Here is a 23,988-nt window from a genome sequence, read left to right on the forward strand (position 1 = left end):
ACTACACCTGTTGTATTCAGCATTTCACTATGAGGTCTACTACACCTGTTGTATTCAGCATTTCACTGTGAGGTCTACTACACCTGTTGTATTCAGCATTTCACTGTGAGGTCTACTACACCTGTTGTATTCAGCATTTCACTGTAAGGTCTACTACACCTGTTGTATTCAGCATTTCACTGTGAGGTCTACTACACCTGTTGTATTCAGCATTTCACTGTGAGGTCTACTACACCTGTTGTATTCAGCATTTCACTGTAAGGTCTACTACACCTGTTGTATTCAGCATTTCACTGTGAGGTCTACTACACCTGTTGTATTCATCATTTCACTGTGAGGTCTACTACACCTGTTTTATTCAGCATTTCACTGTGAGGTCTACTACACCTGTTGTATTCGGCCCTTCACTGTTAGGTCCACTACACCTGTTGTATTCGGCCCTTCACTGTTAGGTCTACTACACCTGTTGTATTCGGCCCTTCACTGTTAGGTCCACTACACCTGTTGTATTCGGCCCTTCACTGTGAGGTCTACTACACCTGTTGTATTCATCATTTCACTGTGAGGTCTACTACACCTGTTGTATTCAGCATTTCACTGTAAGGTCTACTACACCTGTTGTATTCGGCCCTTCACTGTGAGGTCTACTACACCTGTTGTATTCAGCATTTCACTGTAAGGTCTACTACACCTGTTGTATTCGGCCCTTCACTGTGAGGTCTACTACACCTGTTGTACTAAAGTGACAAATAACATTTGATTTGATTTATTGATCCAAATTGTTTAAATGTAAAAGCTTTGTTTCCTCGTTGATATTATTCCACCGTTATCCTCACACATTAGATTACAGCCTCAAACATGTTTCCTACTTTTTGTTAGATTAAGTTAACAATGAGTTAAATTAGTTAAATGAGTTAACAATTAGTTAAATTAATAAATGAGTTAAATTAATAAATGAGTTAACTAGTCAATTAGTTAAATTAATAAATGAGTTAACTAGTCAATTAGTTAAATTAATACATGAGTTAACTAGTCAATTAGTTAAATTAATAAATGAGTTAACAATTAGTTAAATTAGTTAAATGAGTTAACTAGTCAATTAGTTAAATTAATACATGAGTTAACAATTAGTTAAATTAATAAATGAGTTGACCAGTCAATTAGTTAAATTAATACATGAGTTAACTAGTCAATTAGTTAAATTAATACATGAGTTAACTAGTCAATTAATTAAATTAATACATGAGTTAACTAGTCAATTAGTTAAATTAATACATGAGTTAACTAGTCAATTTTAGACCTTAAATTACATACATTTTTTTGTCTCTTCAGAAAATGTTCAACTAGTCAATTAGTTCCAAAATTAATACATGATCACTCACATTTTTAAGTCCAATGTCCTCCAACGTATTCCAGGAAGGCCTATTCACTACAAAATTGGAGCGCTCTCCTCCGAGGCGCATCAAAACCATACTAAAGCAACAACTCAGGTTGAGATTCGAAAAATAAACATTCCACTGGTATGAAAACTGTATTTTTCATGCAAAGGTGAAATGCCTTCTCACCTTAAAAGATTTAGATGCACTATTGTAAGTGGCTGTTCCACTGGATAAGAGCACCGTCGCTCTGGAAATGACTTAAATGTATATGCAGTGGGGAGAGGAAGCTAGAGAGCAGCCGACAGCGAAACAGGAACAGGCAGATACTTTGATAGCAGGAATAAAACTAAATTCATAGGCTATTACCGTTGACCAAATAAATGGTTTTTAGAACAAAATCGACAGGAATGTGTAGCAAAATAACAAAAAAATGTCCAACAACATAAGAGGAAAGCAATGTCAGTAATTATCAGTTTATTGTCCCAGCCCAGTCTCTCTCTCTCTCTCACACACACACACACACACACACACACACACACATACTTTAGATTAGCATATTCAATAGGATTACATCAACTGATGAAATAACAACCTGCCAATAACAAACATTTTGCCAACAAACCCGTTAACTAGTCCCCACACTTCTGCATGATGGAACTCCAGTCCAAAGCAACAGAGCACTGTGTCTTTGACCTGAAGCTAAGCGATGATCAGTAACTATGTCCATGGCATATATTGTCCTCCTGGCTCCTGCATCACAATCACATTTCCCCGCAGCCGAACTGAACGGGTGTCATCATCCTGCCAGTCTCTGGGTCACCACCTCTCTATACATGATAGAGATATAGATGAACAGAAGCAGGATGATGAAGAAGTCGTCCAGGAAGCCTAGCAGACCGAACAGAGCCTCGGGGATGAAGTCCAGAGGGGAGATCAGGTAGGTCAGAGCCCCGATCAGACACAGCAGGATACGGATACGAAACATCCAGAACAGGCCCCCTACGGAGAACATCTCCCTGAAGAGGTGTCGCAGCAACGTAGGGACGTCACGCAGCCGGTCCATCAGCTGAGATGGGAGAGACAAAGGATTTAGTGTAATGCACGACATTAATACTAAGGATGTGACAAACGGACAATTTCTCTTCACGTTTTAAATTGCCATTTTCTTATATTATCGGTTTCCCATTAAAGCGATAACAAACAAAAAATTCCATGTGAATTCACAACGCAGCTGAGCTACTGCCAACAACGTTTAGAGTCGGTCTCTTTCAGATGGTTAAGCATTGCACCAGTACTACCATTACTGCTGTCGTCGCTTGCCTTTACTCTGCCATTTTCCTAACTGGTTAACGACGATTTCCTAGTTGTGGAGAGTCGACTCCAAAATCATTGACTCCTCGACTCCTGGTGTCGACTCCCATTTCTGAGTGTCAAGATTCGAGTCGGCTAGGAATGGACTCCTAAAGATTCAGTGTTTTTGGAACGGAGGAGACTGGTTAGTTTTCCGTACTTCCCGAGAACACAAACACATGGAGCTAGCGAGGGACGGAGAGAGAGGGACACCGTACAGGCAGGTCAGCCAACATGCAGACCGAGTCAGAACCGTGCACTAGGCCCATCTATCTGCAATCTGAATCTCACAATGGATCTCAATTTCTTGACTTGCAACGTCTCACAACTTCAGTAAAGCCCATCATCCATTAATAGGCTATTGAGATGGGATTCAGGGTCGGAGAAACAAGCCCAAAGCATTTCAATGTGAGGAGTATCTGCCTCTGCGGCCAACTCTGCTTTCAATAAATATCGATTTAACTATTCCGCAGGGAGAGAATTGACCCTCACATACACATGTATTAATCACTCAGACAACCTGTCTCTCTGACTGCACAAGACAAAGTAAGCATTTCACTAAGATCTAGACCTGTTGTATTCTGCGCATGTGACAAATAAACATTGGATTTGAAATACATACCGATCTGGGTTGTCCTGAGAACCTGCGGTTGTAGTCGTTGAGATCCCGGAGGATGAGGAGCGGTTCAACCGTTCCATCCTGTACCTGCTGAGGGGCGGCATTCTCATGAAAGAGAGGGAACAGCAGGGTCACCTGTTCACATAGGGTAGAGGGGTCAGGGTAGAGGGGTCAGGAGAGAGGGGTGAGGGTAGAGGGGTCAGGGTAGAGGGGTCAGGAGAGAGGGGTGAGGGTAGAGGGTAGAGGGGTCAGGGTAGAGGGGTCAGGAGAGAGGGGTCAGGGTAGAGGGGTCAGGGTAGAGGGGTGAGGGTAGAGGGGTGAGGGTAGATGGGTGAGAGTAGAGGGGTCAGGGTAGAGGGGTGAGGGTGAGGGGAGGGGTAGAGGGGTCAGGGAAGAGGGGTCAGGGAAGAGGGGTCAGGGAAGAGGGGTCAGGGTAGAGGGGTCAGGGTAGAGGGGTCAGGGTAGAGGGGTCAGGGAAGAGGGTTGAGGGTAGAGAGGTCAGTGCACAAAGAACAACTGCAGTACTGTGCAATAACTGTCTTGAAAAAGTTATTTTCCTTTTATTTAAGAATCAAAATGAGAACATAGCAAGAGTATAGTAGCAACTTCAGCACTATGTACGAGTAGTATTACTATGTGCATGATGACATGTATTGACAGTAAACACAAGTTATTTGAAGACGTCTTACCATTTGTCTGCAGATGGGACAGTTGATTGCACCAAGCCATGTCCCATATCGCCAATATGCAATTATACAAGAACCTTGAAAATACAACAAAAATGTGTTAATATCCACTGAATGCATCTATCCAACGGTTATATCAGTTTTATTGTAGCTAGTTCAGATTCCTTCTTCTTAGTTGACAAGACAAGAGCATGACAGACCCTAATGACGTATTTAAAACACACACTAACCACAGAAGAGATGTCCACAGTTGGTTTCCACAGGCAGCACGGCCTGCTGTAGACACACTGGACAGGACATGTCTGTATAGAACTGCTGCCTGGGCTCTGTTGGTTCACCTTCCTGAGGGAGGAGAGAGGGGGGAGAGAGAGAGAGGGAAGAGAGGGGGGGAGAGAGAGAGAGAGAGAGGGGGGAGAGAGAGATAGAGAAGAGAGAGAGGGGGGAGAGAGAGAGGGGGAAGAGAGAGAGAGGGGGAAGAGAGAGAGAGAGAAGAAAGAGAGAGAGAGAGGGGGGAGAGAGAGATAGAGAAGAGAGAGAGAGGGGGGAGAGAGAGAGAGGGGGGAGAGAGAGAGAGAGGAGAGAGAGAGGGGGAGAGAGAGAGAGAGGGGGAGAGAGAGAGGGGGAAGAGAGAGAGGGGGAGAGAGAGAGAGAGAAGAAAGAGAGAGAGAGGGGGGGAGCAGAGAGAGGGGAAGAGAGAGAGGGGGAAGAGAGAGAGGGGGAAGAGAGAGATAGAGAAGAGAGAGAGAGAGGGAAGAGAGAGAGAGAGAGAGAGAGAGAGAGAGGGGGGGAGAGAGAGAGGGGGAAGAGAGAGAGAGGGGGAAGAGAGAGATAGAGAGAAGAGAGAGAGAGAGAGAAGAGAGAGAGAGAGAGAGAGAGAGAGAGGGGGGAGAGAGAGAGAGAGAGAGAGGGGGGGAAGAGAGAGAGAGAGAGGGGGAGAGAGAGAGAGAGGGGGAAGAGAGAGAGAGAGGGGGAGAGAGAGAGAGAGGGGGAAGAAGAGAGAAAGAGAGGGGGAAGAGAGAAAGAGAGAGAGAGAGAGGGGGGAAGAGAGAGAGAGAGGGGGAGAGAGAGAGAGAAGAGAGAGAATCAGGTAAGAGAGAGAGAAGAGAGGTAATCCTGTAAGAAGTTTAGAGAGAGAGAGAGAGAGAAGAAGAGAAGAGAGAGAGGGGTAAAAGAGTTTACAAGAGAGAAAGAGAAGAGTATTCCACTTTTGAGGGAGAGCTAGTAAATTAATCATTTCACAGCCCCGTTTACACCCTGTATCCTGTAAAACCGTTTACACCCTGTATCCTGTAAAACCGTTTACACCCTGTATCCTGTAAAACCGTTTACACCCTGTACCGTTTCCTGTAAAACCGTTTACACCCTGTAAAACCGTTTACACCCTGTAAAACCGTTTACACCCTGTAAAACCGTTTACACCCTGTAAAACCGTTTACACCCTGTAAAACCGTTTACACCCTGTAAAACCGTTTACCCTGTATCCTGTAAAACCGTTTACACCCTGTATCCTGTAAAACCGTTTACACCCTGTAAAACCGTTTACACCCTGTAAAACCGTTTACACCCTGTAAAACCGTTTACACCCTGTATCCTTTAAACCCTGTAAAACCCTGTATCCTGTAAAACCGTTTACACCCTGTATCCTGTAAAACCGTTTACACCCTGTATCCTGTAAAACCGTTTACACCCTGTATCCTGTAAAACCGTTTACACCCTGTATCCTGTAAAACCGTTTACACCCTGTATCCTGTAAAACCGTTTACCCGTTTACACCCTGTATCCTGTAAAACCGTTTACACCCTGTAAAACCGTTTACAACCCTGTATCCTGTAAAACCGTTTACACCCTGTATCCTGTAAAACCGTTTACACCCTGTATCCTGTAAAACCGTTTACACCCCCTGTAAAACGTTTACACCCTGTATCCTGTAAAACCGTTTTACACCCCCTGTAAAACGTTTACACCCTGTATCCTGTAAAACCGTTTACACCCTGTAAAACCGTTTACAACATGTATCCTGTAAAACCGTTTACACCCTGTATCCTGTAAAACCGTTTACACCCTGTATCCTGTAAAACCGTTTACACCCTGTAAAACCGTTTACACCCTGTAAAACCGTTTACACCCTGTAAAACCGTTTACACCCTGTAAAACCGTTTACACCCTGTAAAACCGTTTACACCCTGTATCCTGTAAAACCGTTTACACCCTGTATCCTGTAAAACCGTTTACACCCTGTATCCTGTAAAACCGTTTACACCCTGTATCCTGTAAAACCGTTTACACCCTGTAAAACCGTTTACAACATGTATCCTGTAAAACCGTTTACACCCTGTATCCTGTAAAACCGTTTACACCCTGTATCCTGTAAAACCGTTTACACCCTGTATCCTGTAAAACCGTTTACACCCTGTATCCTGTAAAACCGTTTACACCCTGTATCCTGTAAAACCGTTTACACCCTGTATCCTGTAAAACCGTTTACACCCTGTAAAACCGTTTACACCCTGTATCCTGTAAAACCGTTTACACCCTGTATCCTGTAAAACCGTTTACACCCTGTATCCTGTAAAACCGTTTACACCCTGTAAAACCGTTTACACCCTGTAAAACCGTTTACACCCTGTAAAACCGTTTACACCCTGTAAAACCGTTTACACCCTGTAAAACCGTTTACACCCTGTAAAACCGTTTACACCCTGTATCCTGTAAAACCGTTTACACCCTGTATCCTGTAAAACCGTTTACACCCTGTATCCTGTAAAACCGTTTACACCCTGTAAAACCGTTTACACCCTGTATCCTGTAAAACCGTTTACACCCTGTAAAACCGTTTACACCCTGTAAAACCGTTTACACCCTGTAAAACCGTTTACACCCTGAACCGTTTACACCCTGTAAAACCGTTTACACCCTGTAAAACCGTTTACACCCTGTAAAACCGTTTACACCCTGTAAAACCGTTTACACCCTGTAAAACCGTTTACACCCTGTATCCTGTAAAACCGTTTACACCCTGTATCCTGTAAAACCGTTTACACCCTGTATCCTGTAAAACCGTTTACACCCTGTATCCTGTAAAACCGTTTACACCCTGTATCCTGTAAAACCGTTTACACCCTGTAAAACCGTTTACACCCTGTATCCTGTAAAACCGTTTACACCCTGTATCCTGTAAAACCGTTTAAACACCCTGTATCCTGTAAAACCGTTTACACCCTGTATCCTGTAAAACCGTTTACACCCTGTATCCTGTAAAACCGTTTACACCCTGTACCCTGTAAAACCGTTTACACCCTGTATCCTGTAAAACCGTTTACACCCTGTATCCTGTAAAACCGTTTACACCCTGTAAAACCGTTTACACCCTGTATCCTGTAAAACCGTTTACACCCTGTATCCTGTAAAACCGTTTACACCCTGTATCCTGTAAAACCGTTTACACCCTGTATCCTGTAAAACCGTTTACACCCTGTATCCTGTAAAACCGTTTACACCCTGTATCCTGTAAAACCGTTTACACCCTGTAAAACCGTTTACACCCTGTAAAACCGTTTACAACATGTATCCTGTAAAACCGTTTACACCCTGTATCCTGTAAAACCGTTTACACCCTGTATCCTGTAAAACCGTTTACACCCTGTATCCTGTAAAACCGTTTACACCCTGTATCCTGTAAAACCGTTTACACCCTGTATCCTGTAAAACCGTTTACACCCTGTATCCTGTAAAACCGTTTACACCCTGTATCCTGTAAAACCGTTTACACCCTGTATCCTGTAAAACCGTTTACACCCTGTAAAACCGTTTACACCCTGTAAAACCGTTTACACCCTGTAAAACCGTTTACACCCTGTATCCTGTAAAACCGTTTACACCCTGTATCCTGTAAAACCGTTTACACCCTGTATCCTGTAAAACCGTTTACACCCTGTATCCTGTAAAACCGTTTACACCCTGTATCCTGTAAAACCGTTTACACCCTGTATCCTGTAAAACCGTTTACACCCTGTATCCTGTAAAACCGTTTACACCCTGTAAAACCGTTTACACCCTGTAAAACCGTTTACACCCTGTAAACTTTGATTTGAGACGATGATCATTATTATTTAAAGGGTGTTGTGTGAGGAGAAGGAAGTGACAACACGCTGCACACGGGAGCAGACATTGTCTTCTCATTGTCTTCTCATTGTCTTCTCACCTGCGAGTCAGACTGCAGCTGCTGTCGTACGGCACGGACATGTTCCTGGTTCTCTGGGTGGATGTTCTGCTGCTCATTTCTGCAGGTCCACGTGAGTAGAATGAAGAGAGGAAAAAAACAAAACACTTTCTTTCAGGATATTAGAAAACAACTTACTAACAAGAACGTTCACTGGCATATCAGTTAAAAACAAAACAGGAAACTCAAACATAAAAAAAAAAAGCTAAATAACTTGTCTCAAAACATTCCCATAGGCTGTGAATAGAAGTATAATAGGCCTACCTGCAGAGCAGAGTAAATAACTGAAAAAACATTCCCATAGGCTGTGAATAGAAGTACAATAGGCCTACCTGCAGAGCAGAGTAAATAACTGAAAAAACATTCCCATAGGCTGTGAATAGAAGTACAATAGGCCTACCTGCAGGCCTATTCCCATAGGCAGAGCAGAGTAAATAACTGGTTTCTGAAAAAACATTCACATAGGCATTACAATAGGCCTACCTGCAGGCTGTGAATAGGAAGTGAATAGAAGTACAATAGGCCTACCTGCAGAGCAGAGTAAATAACTGGTTTCAAAAACATCACCATTCCCATAGGCTGTGAATACAAGTACAATAGGCCTACCTGCAGAGCAGAGTTACCAGTCCACACAGGAACGTGACACTGAGAACGACCACAAACAAGACCGGGTTGCTGACTCCTTCTATGATGGAGTCTTCATCTTGCAGCAAATAGTCCACCTCCCCATTTCCATTGTTTTCATCCATGCCACTTAATCATATCCTACAGACCTGGGTTAGAACAGAGTACATGTCGGTCACAAAGCCCTTATTGATGACTCAAATCCATGCCACTTAATCATATCCTACTGGGTTAGAACAGAGATGTCGGCCATTCTGCCATTGGACATTCCTTTTAGCTTTCTGAGGGGAAATGCCTCTTCTAAAACGCAAATATGCACCGCGATACTGTTTTGGAAACATTTGAAACTTAAAAATATCTAACTTATGAGAAATGTATCAAACACAAAATATATACTTTAGTGTAGGTAGTTTAGGAAAGTTGCAGCCGGTTGTATTTTTTGAGAAACTGAGGAAATAAGGAATAATTCAATGAAAAGGGAGTGCAAAGTGAGAGGAGGTCTCATTTCCCAGGTCGCAACTTTGTATCTGAAAGATTCTTTCACTTACAGTACCAGTCAAAGTTTATTTTTTTTTTTATTTTTTTTTTTACTATTTTCTAAAATTGTAGAATAATAGTGAAGACTTCAAAACTATGAAATAAACACATATGGAATCATGTAGTAAAAAATTTAAAAGTTCAAACAAAAAATATATTTTATATTTGAGATTCTTTAAAGTAGCCACCCCTTTGCCTTGATGACAGCGTCGCACACTCTTGGCATTCTCTCAACCAGCTTCACCAAGTAGTCACCTGGAATGCAATTCAATTTACAGGTTTGCCATGCGTAAAATGTTCATTTGTGGAATTTCTTCCTTTCTTGATGCATTTGAGCCAATCAGTTGTGAAAAGGGGGGTATACAGAAGATAGGCCTATGTGGTGAAAGACCAAGTCCACATTATGGTAAGGACAGCTCAAATAAGCAAAGAGAAATGACAGTCCATCATTACTTCAAAACATGAAGAAGGTCAGTCAATACGGAACATTAAGAACTTTGAAAGTTTCTTCAAGAGCAGTCGCAAAAACCATCCAGCACTATGATGAAACTGGCTCTCATGAGGACTGCCACAGGAAAGGAAGACCCAGAGTTACCTCTGCTGCAGAGGATAAGTTCATGGGAGTTAACTGCACCTCAGATTGCAGGCTAAATAAATACTTCACAGAGTTCAAGTAACAGACACATCTCAACATCAACTGTTCAGAGGAGACTGCGTGAATCATGCTTTCATGGTTGAATTGCTGCAAAGAAACCACTACTAAAGGACACCAATAAGAAGAAGAGACTCACTTGTGCCAAAAAACACAAGCATTGGACATTAGACAGGTGGAAATCTGTCCAAATTTGAGATTTTTGGTTCCAACCACCATGTCTTTGTGAGACGCAGAGTAGTTGAACGGATAATCTCTGCATGTGTGGTTCCTACCATGAAGCATGGAGGAGGAGGAGGTGGAGGTGGTGGTCCTTTGCTGGTGACACGGTCTGTGATTGATTTATAATTCAAGGCACACTTAACACAGCATGGCTACCACATCGTTCTGCAGCGATACGCCGTCCCATCTGGTTTGCACATTTATTTTATTTTTTTACTTGGCAAGCCAGTTAAGAACAAATTATTATTTATAATTACAACGTACCAGGGAACAGTGGGTTAACTGCCTTGTTCAAGTGCAGAACGGCAGATTTCTTACTTTGTCAGCTCGCGGATTCGATCCAGCAACCTTTCGGTTACTGGGACTAACATTTGTTTTTCAACAGGACAATGACCCAACACACCTCCAGGCTGTGTAAGGGCTATTTGACCAAGAAGAAGAGTGATGGAGTGCTGCATCAGATGACCTGGCCTCCACAATCACCCGACCTCAACCCAGTTTAAATGGTTTGGGATGAGTTGGACAACAGAGTGAAGGAAAAGCAGCCAACAAGTGCTCAGCATATGTAGGAACTCCTTCAAGAATGTTGGAAAAGCATTCCTCATAAAGCTGGTTGAGAGAATGCCAAGAGTGTGCAAAGCAGTCAAGGCAAATGGTGACTATAAAATATATTGATTTGTTTAACATTTTTTTGGTTACTACATGATTCTGTGTGTTATTTCATAGTTTTGATGTCTTCACTATTATTCTACAATGTATAAAATAGTCAAAATAAATAAACCCTTGAATGAATAGATGTGTCCAAACATTTGACTGGTACTGTATATGAAAGTGAAAAGGTGCATAACGCAGAAATCGCTCCGCCATTTCCTGGTTGCAAAGAAAATCTAAATAGTTTGCCTGTGACAAGCTAGACAGTGTAGAGAACCATTTAAAAACGCTGTGAAATAGCTTGTGCTTTAAAATAAAAAAAAATAAAAAAAAGTATTTTCAGCCGGTGTACAAAAACCAAAAGTAAAAAGACCCAGAAAAGTAACGTGAACCATAGAAATAGCAAATAGAAATATAGAAATAGAAATAGCGCACATATAACATATCAACCGTTTCTTAGACCTGCGTTCAACCACGACGACTGATCAATAACTTACATGTCTATATGAATTTGGTCTGGTCGCCCCCCCAAAAATGACATATCGCTAGCGAGGATTAATACATGTTCTACACCCTGAAATAGAGCGTGGATATTGTAGTTAATTGATTGAACTGTGGTCCTTCAGTTGAGAACTCAAGGGCTAGTTACAGACCATACAACAGAGAGGTGTAGTTACATCTCTAAATATAACTAGCTACAGACCACACAATACAGAGGTATAGTTACATGTCAATTATATCTAAATGGAACTAGTTACAGACCATACAACACAGAGTTATAGTTACATGTCAATTATATCTGTCGCATGCCCTATCTAAATGGAACTAGTTACAGACCACACAACACAGAGTTATATAGTTACATGTCAATTATATCTAAATGGAACTAGCTACAGACCATACAACACAGAGGTATAGTTACATGTCAATTATATCTACATATAACTAGCTACAGACCATACAACACAGAGGTATAGTTACATATCTACATATAACTAGCTACAGACCATACAACACAGAGGTATAGTTACATATCTACATATAACTAGCTACAGACCATACAACACAGAGGTATAGTTACATATCTACATATAACTAGCTACAGACCATACAACACAGAGGTATAGTTACATGTCAATTATATCTAAATGGAACAGAGGTATAGTTACATGTCAATTATATCTACATATAGCTACAGACCATACAACACAGAGGTATAGTTACATATCTACATATAACTAGCTACAGACCATACAACACAGAGGTATAGTTACATGTCAATTATATCTACATATAACTAGCTACAGACCATACAACACAGAGGTATAGTTACATGTCAATTATATCTACATATAACTAGCTACAGACCATACAACACAGAGGTATAGTTACATGTCAATTATATCTAAATGGAACTAGCTACAGACCATACAACACAGAGGTATAGTTACATATCTACATATAACTAGCTACAGACCATACAACACAGAGGTATAGTTACATATCTACATATAACTAGCTACAGACCATACAACACAGAGGTATAGTTACATGTCAATTATATCTACATATAACTAGTTACAGACCATACAACACAGAGGTATAGTTACATATCTACATATAACTAGCTACAGACCATACAACACAGAGGTATAGTTACGTCACTTATATCTGTCGCATGTTTTAACTATGGACAATAAGACTGCAAATAGGGTAAAATACATCTGTTACAAGCTAAAAGTCTCACCCTTTTAATTAGTTGCTCCACTTTCATGTTCTTACAGGGGTCCTTTTTTCTAGCCTACGTAGCTTTGGCGTCCCACGTACTGCCTGCACTAAATTCAACCAAATGTATTTATTCAAATGTTCATGGAATAAGTTATTTGATATTTATTTGTCCTTTTTTTCTATATGCTTATGATTATTTAATGATTGAGAGGGATTCAGAATTTACTAACTTTGATAAAAGACGGTTGATCTTATTCAGGCTCGGAGCTTCGGTCCAAAAAAGGGTGGCATCTTTTCCCCCAGCTGGTTGGAAAAAAGCTTGACAGGAGAGGATAGACCGGTGGATGTGTCTCAACGTGACTGTTTACTGATAAAATAACCTTTTTATATTCGACGCTGTATGTGTTTCTATACGTGAAAAGAGGCGGTGGGACCGTATCTATCCCGTCGGGAAACCGAGTAACGTTTTTCGTCGAAATAAATCCTCGTTTTGTTTAATCCAGTTGATCAGACGTGTTGTTGATTTCATCTCGCCGAGCCGACTGTCTAGTCATTTTTTTTCTGATAAATAAGAGCGATCTCTGTGGATTAAATTGAACTACAAATACGATGAGTACCTTGAACTCTGTGGATCGAGTTGAACTGTGCGACAGCCTTTTAACATGGGTACGTAAAATCAAATGTATTATCTTTGGTCGCCGATAATAATTCAACTCGGATTTGATGAACAATTGTGAGACGAAATTGAACTAACCAGATTGCGTTGTAATGCCAAACGTAGTCGTCTAGCGAAGCCCAACCCGAGTTTTCAGGAGCCCAAGGCGGCTCTACAGCCGGTCCCTTTGGGTTCTCAGTTGATGATGGTACTGCGGACAGATGGCTCCATGTGAGCTCTGTTTTAACGTTTAGAAACGTTAATAATCATCGCTTGTGATATGGGTTTAGAAACATAAATCCATCTACGTTCACATCAAATCAAAAAGAACTTCACAATGCAAAATATAAATATATATACACTTATTGTACACTGTTGAATTATTATTATATATATATATATATATATATATTTTTCCGGGATTAACACAGTTGAAGCCGAAAGTATTCTTCAATTAGAGTACTTTTCTGGTGTATTGCCTTCGGTTACACACAGGTGTTCAGAGACTCCGATACATAATGAGCACAGTATTCACCTCTGTCTTCCGTAAACAAGCGTTGTAGTAACATATGGTTGGTGATGCTATCAGGGATCCTTGGGACGTCCCTAACCTTAACCCTAACCATAATCTTTACCTTAACCCTGACCATAATCTTTAACTTAACCCTAACCATAATCCTTACCATAACCATAACCCTAACTCTTACCTTAGTGGCACTCCAGTCTCCTTTTCACCTAATTTAACCATCGATATTAAAACTAGTACATAGTGATAGCGTTTAGGGCTGGGTGGTATACCGTCTTTTATGATAAACCAGTATTGATGCACGGACCGATTTGGGTTTTTAATTTACCTAATATAATGGTATTTGCTTTGTTAAAGGTGATTCGCCTTGTGTAACGTCCAATAGATATCGTTTACTACGCTACTTAAGTCATCTCATCTCTCTTGAGTCACTCACAAGGTGTGCATTTGTTGTTCCTTGACCAGGAGTCTCTAGTGTTCAGTCTGCATGTTCAAGGCAGCACATGCTCTTATGTGTACTATGTTGATGTCAACGATGCTGTTTTTACTTTGCTTCTGAATATAAATCCACCAGCACTTTATATGACACTATATGACACCCGTTCTTGCTGTGAGATGTTACCTCACTCTTCCACCAAGGCACCTGCAAGTTCCCGGACATTTCTGGGGGGAATGGCCCTAGCCCTCACCCTCCGATCCAACAGGTCCCAGACGTGCTCAATGGGATTGAGATCCGGGCTCTTCGCTGGCCATGGCAGAACACTGACATTCCTGTCTTGCAGGAAATCACGCACAGAATGAGCAGTATGGCTGCTGGTATTGTCATGCTGGAGGGTCATGTCAGGATGAGCCTGCAGGAAGGGTATCATATGAGGGAGGAGGATGTCTTCCCTGTAATGCACAGCGTTGAGATTGCCTGCAATGACAACAAGCTCAGTCCAATGATGCTGTGACACACCGCCCCCAGACCCGGGCCATGACGGGCCCTCCACCTCGATTCCGCGATTCCGCAGGCCTCGGTGTAACGCTCATTCCTTCGACAGATAAACGCGAATCCAACCATCACCCCTGGTGAGACACTTTTTGCCAGTCCTGTCTGGTCGAGCGACTGTGGGTTTGTGCCCATAGGCGACGTTGTTGCCGGTGATGTCTGGTGAGGACCTGCCTTACAACAGGCCTACAAGCCCCCTCTCAGCCTATTGCGGACAGTCTGAGCACTGATGGAGGGGTTGTGCGTTCCTGGTGTAACTCAGGCAGTTGTTGTTGACATTCTGTACTTGTCCCGCAGGTAGGATGTTCAGATGTACTGATCCTGTGCAGTTGTTGTTACACGTGGTCTGCCACTGCAAGGATGCTCGATGGTTCATGAAGTCAGAAGTATTTGAATTTGAAGTGCGCCGTATTGGGGCTGGTGGTGCTTTCTAGACAACTGTAAACTCTCGGGGGGTCGAAAAACAAGGTAAAATAGACAGCTGGTGGCGCTTTCTAGGCAGCTGGTGGCCCTTTCTAGGCAGCTGGTGGCGCTTTCTAGGCAGCTGGTGGCGCTTTCTAGGCAGCTGGTGGCGCTTTCTAGGCAGCTGGTGGTGCTTTCTAGACAGCTGGTGGTGCTTTCTAGGCAGCTGATGGCGCTTTCTAGACAGCTGGTGGCGCTTTCTAGACAGCTGGTGGCGCTTTCTAGGCAGCTGGTGGCGCTTTCTAGGCAGCTGGTGGCGCTTTCTAGGCAGCTGGTGGTGCTTTCTAGGCAGCTGATGGTGCTTTCTAGGCAGCTGGTGGTGCTTTCTAGACATCTGGTGGTGCTTTCTAGGCAGCTGATGGTGCTTTCTAGACATCTGGTGGTGCTTTCTAGGCAGCTGATGGTGCTTTCTAGGCAGCTGGTGGTGCTTTCTAGACAGCTGGTGGTGCTTTCTAGACAGCTGGTGGTGCTTTCTAGACAGCTGGTGGTGCTTTCTAGGCAGCTGGTGGTGCTTTCTAGACAACTGTAAACTCTCGGGGGGGTCGAAAAACAAGGTCAAATCACAACTTCGCAAAACATCCTCTTGCTCTGCAGGAAACGTGTTGTGATCCAGGAGGGCATTCTCTGCTGTTACCAAGAGACGCTAACCACTTAGCTAGCTAGATAACTAACCACTTAGCTAGCTAGATGGATAACTAACCACTTAGCTAGCTAGCTAGATAACTAACCACTTAGCTAGCTAGCTAGATAACTAACCACTTAGCTAGCTAGCTAGATAACAAACCACTTAGCTAGCTAGATAACTAACCACTTAGCTAGCTAGCTACATAACTAACCACTTAGCTAGCTAGCTAGATAACAAACCACTTAGCTAGCTAGATAACTAACCACTTAGTTAGCTAGCTAGATAACTAACCACTAGCTAGCTAGCTAGATAACAAACCACTTAGCTAGCTAGCTAGATAACTAACCACTTAGCTAGCTAGCTAGATAACTAACCACTTAGCTAGCTAGCTAGATAACGAGCTACTAAATGAGCAAACCAAATGCAGCATTTAGCACATTTTAGACAGTTGACTTAATAGTTATGAGATATCTAGCTGGCCAACATTGAGATGTGAATTCCATACTGTAACTAGATTCATTGGTCCGTGCTGCACAACAGTGAGTGACTCACAAGGCTCCGGTTTTCTCTGGTTGTGAGCTTGTAAACAAACGCCGCGTGACTGGGATCTTACCTGTAAGCTTAACGTGACAGGTGATATGAAGAATGCAATCTGCTTGATCTCCTAAAAGTATTGCACACGTTGACTGAAAGGTATGTACTGAAAAGTAGCTACAAATATTCCAATGTATTTTTATTTTTTTAACTTAAAATAAATCGTTTTTGACGGTAATGAGAAACCGTGTCTATTTCCATCACAAACAGATGGTAAAAATAGTCTCCTTGATTCCCCAGGGGCTTCGGTGGGTATTTTCACACAGACATGCTTTATTTAATTTTTAAGATTAGAAGATGAATTCGGATTTGATCCGTCGGAGTTGGCTTTATTTCATAAGATGGTCGATGGACCTCGTACCAGTTCATGTTTCTCGGAGTGGACATTGTTTATGAGGCGGCGGTGGGATCCTGCTCTGCTGACCAGTGTTCCTGGCGCAACCTTTGCCTCTGTTTAGTACACAGAGTCACAGGCAGGGTAGGGTTTCCTAACTAGCATGTGAGGGCTACATTTAAAAACCCAACAGCAGCTCTGTCAACATCAACTGTGACTGACGGGTCTTCTAGCCAGGCCAGCTGGCGGTCACTCATCGCCGCTATGCTACTCCACAGAGACCGTTATGTATTCAAATACACAATATTATAAAAACATAAGCAGCAAATGATCTTCTTTATCACATAAAAGGAGTACGGGTTCATAAGCTGGTTTAGTTCAGTAATATGTATTTGCCAAAGTCGCCAGAATTTCATTCAGTAGCTGTGGAAGGTTTGAAAGTGGCAGTTGAGTTTGACATTTAGTTCATTGTTCTCCTTCCTCACGTGTGTGTGTGTGTGTGTGTGTGACGTGTGTGTGTGACGTGTGTGTGTGTGTGTGTGTGTGTGTGTGTGTGTGTGTGTGTGTGTGTGAACAGCCTAGCTAATGGCCCTGACGATTGTCACATCTGACAGAGCAGGATTAGGGTCACATCTCTCAGAAGCACATCATCTGCACAGTACACACATGAAATGTAAGGGATGTTCACACGGTAGTCAATTCTCTTTTTCTGATCTGTTTACTGTATCTTTCCTGTCTTTTTCAATGACTGTTGTAACTGCAGTTTAATGCAACCTTAGTTGATGACAAATCACCTTGATGACTTTCATTTGTGGGAAACTATGAAAAGGGCTGACGACTGAAAAGAAAAACTGTCTAATTGTCAAAGGAAGGTAGTGGTAAAATGACAACCTGCTCTGGGACATGAAAACGACCAGAGAAGGTAGTGGTAAAATGACAACCCGCTCTGGGACATGAAAACGACCAGAGAAGGTAGTGGTAAAATGACAACCCGCTCTGTGACATGAAACGACCAGAGAAGGTAGTGGTAAAATGACAACCCGCTCTGTGACATGAAACGACCAGAGAAGGTAGTGGTAAAATGACAACCCGCTCTGGGACATGAAACGACCAGAGAAGGTAGTGGTAAAATGACAACCCGCTCTGTGACATGAAAACGACCAGAGAAGGTAGTGGTAAAATGACAACCCGCTCTGTGACATGAAAACGACCAGAGAAGGTAGTGGTAAAATGACAACCCGCTCTGTGACATGAAAACGACCAGAGAAGGTAGTGGTAAAATGACAACCCGCTCTGGGACATGAAAACGACCAGAGAAGGTAGTGGTAAAATGACAACCCGCTCTGTGACATGAAAACGACCAGAGAAGGTAGTGGTAAAATGACAACCCGCTCTGTGACATGAAACGACCAGAGAAGGTAGTGGTAAAATGACAACCCGCTCTGTGACATGAAACGACCAGAGAAGGTAGTGGTAAAATGACAACCCGCTCTGGGACATGAAAACGACCAGAGAAGGTAGTGGTAAAATGACAACCCGCTCTGTGACATGAAAACGACCAGAGAAGGTAGTGGTAAAATGACAACCCGCTCTGTGACATGAAACGACCAGAGAAGGTAGTGGTAAAATGACAACCCGCTCTGTGACATGAAACGACCAGAGAAGGTAGTGGTAAAATGACAACCCGCTCTGTGACATGAAAACGACCAGAGAAGGTAGTGGTAAAATGACAACCCGCTCTGTGACATGAAACGACCAGAGAAGGTAGTGGTAAAATGACAACCCGCTCTGTGACATGAAACGACCAGAGAAGGTAGTGGTAAAATGACAACCCGCTCTGTGACATGAAACGACCAGAGAAGGTAGTGGTAAAATGACAACCCGCTCTGACATGGGACATGAAAACGACCAGAGAAGGTAGTGGTAAAATGACAACCCGCTCTGTGACATGAAAACGACCAGAGAAGGTAGTGGTAAATGACAATGACATGAAACGACCAGAGAAGGTAGTGGTAAAATGACAACCCGCTCTGTGACATGAAACGACCAGAGAAGGTAGTGGTAAAATGACAACCCGCTCTGGGACATGAAACGACCAGAGAAGGTAGTGGTAAATGACAACCCGCTCTGTGACATGAAAACGACCAGAAGTAAAAGGTAGTGGTAAAATGACAACCCGCTCTGTGACATGAAAACGACCAGAGAAGGTAGTGGTAAAATGACAACCCGCTCTGTGACATGAAACGACCAGAGAAGGTAGTGGTAAAATGACAACCCGCTCTGTGACATGAAAACGACCAGAGAAGGTAGTGGTAAAATGACAACCCGCTCTGTGACATGAAACGACCAGAGAAGGTAGTGGTAAAATGACAACCCGCTCTGTGACATGAAACGACCAGAGAAGGTAGTGGTAAAATGACAACCCGCTCTGTGACATGAAACGACCAGAGAAGGTAGTGGTAAAATGACAACCGACATGAAACGACCAGAGAAGGTAGTGGTAAAATGACAACCTGCTGACATGAAAACGACCAGAGAAGGTAGTGGTAAAATGACAACCCGCTCTGTGACATGAAAACGACCAGAGAAGGTAGTGGTAAAATGACAACCCGCTCTGGGACATGAAAACGACCAGAGAAGGTAGTGGTAAAATGACAACCCGCTCTGTGACATGAAAACGACCAGAGAAGGTAGTGGTAAAATGACAACCCGCTCTGTGACATGAAAACGACCAGAGAAGGTAGTGGTAAAATGACAACCCGCTCTGGGACATGAAACGACCAGAGAAGGTAGTGGTAAAATGACAACCCGCTCTGTGACATGAAAACGACCAGAGAAGGTAGTGGTAAAATGACAACCCGTTCTGTGACATGAAACGACCAGAGAAGGTAGTGGTAAAATGACAACCCGCTCTGTGACATGAAACGACCAGAGAAGGTAGTGGTAAAATGACAACCCGCTCTGGGACATGAAAACGACCAGAGAAGGTAGTGGTAAAATGACAACCCGCTCTGGGACATGAAAACGACCAGAGAAGGTAGTGGTAAAATGACAACCCGCTCTGTGACATGAAACGACCAGAGAAGGTAGTGGTAAAATGACAACCCGCTCTGTGACATGAAAACGACCAGAGAAGGTAGTGGTAAAATGACAACCCGCTCTGTGACATGAAACGACCAGAGAAGGTAGTGGTAAAATGACAACCCGCTCTGTGACATGAAAACGACCAGAGAAGGTAGTGGTAAAATGACAACCCGCTCTGTGACATGAAACGACCAGAGAAGGTAGTGGTAAAATGACAACCCGCTCTGTGACATGAAAACGACCAGAGAAGGTAGTGGTAAAATGACAACCCGCTCTGGGACATGAAAACGACCAGAGAAGGATGCAGAACGTAGATAATTTGTCTAAATGTCTGCAGGTATTTTCTTCTCAAATATAAACAACCAATATTTATGTGAACCTTCCTACATTTCCAATCCTGGAGCACCAGCCTGCAGTGACACTCTGATCAGGGTTCAGCTGTAGACCTCTACTCTGATCAGGGTTCAGCTATAGACCTCTACTCTGATCAGGGTTCAGCTGTAGACCTCTACTCAGATCAGGGTTCAGCTGTAGACCTCTACTCAGATCAGGGTTGCAGCAGTAATCCTACTCAGATCAGGGTTGCAGCTATAGACCTCTACTCTGATCAGGGTTCAGCTATAGACCTCTACTCTGATCAGGGTTCAGCTATAGACCTCTACTCTGATCAGGGTTCAGCTATAGACCTCTACTCTGATCAGGGTTCAGCTGTAGACCTCTACTCAGATCAGGGTTGCAGCAGTAATCCTACTCAGATCAGGGTTGCAGCTATAGACCTCTACTCTGATCAGGGTTCAGCTATAGACCTCTACTCTGATCAGGGTTCAGGTCAGGGTTCAGCTATAGACTCTGATCAGGGTTCAGCTGTGATCAGGGTTCAGCTGTAGACCTCTACAGATCTGATCAGGGTTGCAGCTTAGACCTCTACTCATCAGGGTTCAGCAGTTCAGTCCTACTCTGATCAGGGTTCAGCTATAGACCTCTACTCTGATCAGGGTTGCAGCAGTAGTCCTACTCTGATCAGGGTTCAGCTGTAGACCTCTACTCTGATCAGGGTTGCAGCAGTAGTCCTACTCTGATCAGGGTTGCAGCTGTAGGTCACCACACATCCTTGGTGGTGAGGTAAGTCTGTAGACTATTTATAGCTCTTAAACTTAGTGTGCCTGTACAGCAGGATTCGGTGATATACGCTTGGTATTTTAATGTAAAACAGCCTAAACATAGCCTATAACATTACATATTAGCCTCAAAGGCTAACCTACCCTTTTTACTAGGTAGTAATAATCATATATGTAGTTTATATAACCCTTTTCATTATACAGACCCATCTCAAAAACACTCAACTGAACAGAAGTACATGTAGTTCTTGGGCTGGTCAATGGTCTCGGTCCCAAAAGGGTTTCCTGGAGGTCAGTCATGTAGGAAATAACCTCCCCGTTGGAGACATTCAGTTCAGGACGGAGGTGAGTCTGTCTTTATGTGTGACTGTAATTATGGTGTTGACCATGGCACCATCCATGTCTTGTACCTCTCCTCTGCTGAGTTCAGTCTGTTTATTTAGAGTGACAACACTGCTGGGTCATCAGAAGGGCATGGATGACTGTTATCAACATAGAGCGAGAGGTCATCCCTGGATGTGGCTAGGCCTGGTGGCTAAGCGTTGTCATCCCTGTATTAACATGCATAGGCCTGGTTGCTAGAGCGTCATGTGGCTTTAGAGAGAGAGAGGGTCATCCCTGGAGTATTGTGTCAACATAGAGAGAGAGGTCATCCCTGGAGTATTAACATGTTATCAACATAGAGAGAGAGGGGTCATCCCTGGAGTATTAACATGTTATCAACATAGAGAGAGAGAGGTCATCCCTGGAGTATTAACATGTTATCAACATAGAGAGAGAGAGGGGTCATCCCTGGAGTATTAACATGTTATCAACATAGAGAGAGAGAGGTCATCCCTGGAGTATTAACATGTTATCAACATAGAGAGAGAGAGAGGGGTCATCCCTGGAGTATTAACATGTTATCAACATAGAGAGAGAGAGGTCATCCCTGGAGTATTAACATGTTATCAACATAGAGAGAGAGAGGGGTCATCTCTGGAGTATTAACATGTTATCAACATAGAGAGAGAGAGAGGTCATTTTTCCAAAACGAAGTTAGGAATGTAAAGTGGCCATGTTTTGAGACTTTGTGAAGAGGGGAGATGTCTAGGTGTCAAGTAATGATGAATGTAATTTAAGGTTCGGTGGGTATCTCCTGTAATATTTCATAGCAGGAAATTATTCTGTTTTTCTGTCCTTTTTCGTCTAGATCCAGACGTTTGGATTGGAGGCACCATGCAGAACAGTGGACGATCTCACAAGTGGGATCGTCATGGCCCAGGTCCTACAAAAAATGTGAGTGTCAGCGGTTATATTTTGCTCGAAATTAGTTTTGTTTAACCATCAAACCAACCTTTTAGTGGGTGTTGTGGCTAAGGGTTGTGGCTAAGGGTTGTGGCTCAGGGTTGTGGCTCAGGGTTGTGGCTCAGGGTTGTGGCTAGGCGCTGTGGCTAGGCGCTGTGGCTAGGCGCTGTGGCTAGGCGTTGTGGCTAGGCGTTGTGGCTAGGCGTTGTGGCTAGGCGTTGTGGCTAGGCGTTGTGGCTATGCGCTGTGGCTAGGCGTTGTAGCTAGGCGTTGTGGCTAGGCGTTGTGTCTTCTCTCTTCACTTTCTTTCTCCCATATGTGACCACTTACCTTTCTCTTCTCCAGAGACATTGTGTATTTCACTGACAACTGGATCGGTAGGATCAAGCCCGAGGTGGGAGATAACTGGCGGCTAAAGGTATGATGATGATGATGGTGGTTTTAATACATTGTCTTTATGTGTTGGTGCCATCTCCTCTAAAGCCCTTGTCAGTGCCACAGTCCCAATGTCACCTCTTCCCTCGTCCTTTTCAGATCAGTAATCTAAAGAAGGTGTTGAAAGGTATACTGGACTACAACCAGGAGGTCCTTCAACAGCAGATCAATGACTTCACCCTGCCAGACATCAACCTGATAGGAGAACACTCAGACGCTGCAGAGCTGGGCAGGATGCTGCAACTCATACTAGGCTGTGCTGTCAACTGTGAGCAGAAACAAGGTCTGTCTGTCTGTCTGTCTGTCTGTCTGTCTGTCTGTCTGTCTGTCTGTCTGTCTGTCTGTCTGTCTGTCTGTCTGTCTGTCTGTCTGTCTCTGTGTCTGTCTGTCTCTGTGTCTGTCTGTCTGTCTCTCTGTCTGTCTGTCTGTCTCTGTGTCTGTCTGTCTGTCTGTCTGTCTGTCTGTCTTTCTTTCTTTCTTTCTTTCTTTCTTTCTTTGAGAATATCGCCATTTTATTTGTGCGCTGGTTTGCTGTACCTGCACCAAAACTCCATGTTTTCTTTCTTCATAGCTCTAGCTTAATAGGGAAGCAATTACACAGCCTTGTCCTAGAGTCTATAGACAGTACACAGCCTTGTCCTAGAGTTTGTAAATTGTCCTTCCAATTTGTAAGTCGCTCTGGATAAGAGCGTCTGCTAAATGACTTAAATGTAATGTAAATGTATAGACAGTACACAGCCTTGTCCTAGAGACAGTACACAGCCTTGTCCTAGAGACAGTACACAGCCTTGTCCTAGAGACAGTACACAGCCTTGTCCTAGAGTCTATAGACAGTACACAGCCCTGTCCTAGAGACCGTACACAGCCTTGTCCTAGAGACAGTACACAGCCTTGTCCTAGAGACAGTACACAGCCTTGTCCTAGAGACAGTACACAGCCTTGTCCTAGAGTCTATAGACAGTACACAGCCCTGTCCTAGAGACCGTACACAGCCTTGTCCTAGAGACAGTACACAGCCTTGTCCTAGAGTCTATAGACAGTACACAGCCCTGTCCTAGAGACGGTACACAGCCTTGTCCTAGAGACAATACACAGCCTTGTCCTAGAGACAGTACACAGCCTTGTCCTAGAGACAGTACACAGCCTTGTCCTAGAGTCTATAGACAGTACACAGCCCTGTCCTAGAGACGGTACACAGCCCTGTCCTAGA

At 43.3% G+C, this 23,988-nt stretch overlaps 2 protein-coding genes across 6 annotated transcripts in view; one reads left to right on the forward strand and one right to left on the reverse strand.

The window, feature by feature from the left end:
• Positions 1 to 1,838: 1,838 nt before the first annotated feature.
• Positions 1,839 to 13,502, reverse strand: LOC115127172 (E3 ubiquitin-protein ligase RNF170-like). 2 transcript variants are annotated; one of them, XM_029656817.2, is made up of 7 exons: positions 13,422 to 13,502; positions 8,860 to 9,026; positions 8,236 to 8,314; positions 4,265 to 4,376; positions 4,038 to 4,111; positions 3,352 to 3,483; positions 1,839 to 2,445 (listed from the first exon to the last, which is right to left on the reverse strand). In XM_029656817.2, the coding sequence occupies exons 2-7, from the start codon at positions 9,000 to 9,002 to the stop codon at positions 2,176 to 2,178; spliced, it is 810 nt and encodes a 269-aa protein (XP_029512677.1). In that variant the 5' UTR covers positions 9,003 to 9,026; positions 13,422 to 13,502; the 3' UTR covers positions 1,839 to 2,175. The 2 variants fall into 2 exon arrangements, with proteins under 2 accessions (XP_029512677.1, XP_029512676.1); XM_029656816.2 differs by lacking the exon at positions 13,422 to 13,502 and adding an exon at positions 12,687 to 12,779.
• The window catches only part of LOC115127173 (protein Hook homolog 3-like), a 91,936-nt gene continuing 80,910 nt past the window's right edge, over positions 12,963 to 23,988 (forward strand). For all 4 annotated transcript variants that reach the window (XR_010463727.1, XR_010463728.1, XM_065017150.1 and 1 more), the window contains exons 1-4: positions 12,963 to 13,333; positions 22,249 to 22,334; positions 22,689 to 22,761; positions 22,878 to 23,061. Coding sequence is in view for 2 of the 4 variants with exons in the window: in XM_065017150.1 (XP_064873222.1) it covers positions 13,277 to 13,333; positions 22,249 to 22,334; positions 22,689 to 22,761; positions 22,878 to 23,061 (400 nt within the window). In the remaining 2 variants the exon portion in view is untranslated. The remainder of the gene's footprint in view (positions 13,334 to 22,248; positions 22,335 to 22,688; positions 22,762 to 22,877; positions 23,062 to 23,988) is intronic.

Source organism: Oncorhynchus nerka, linkage group LG4 (genome assembly GCF_034236695.1).
Source record: "Oncorhynchus nerka isolate Pitt River linkage group LG4, Oner_Uvic_2.0, whole genome shotgun sequence".
NCBI classification, from domain to species: domain Eukaryota; kingdom Metazoa; phylum Chordata; class Actinopteri; order Salmoniformes; family Salmonidae; genus Oncorhynchus; species Oncorhynchus nerka.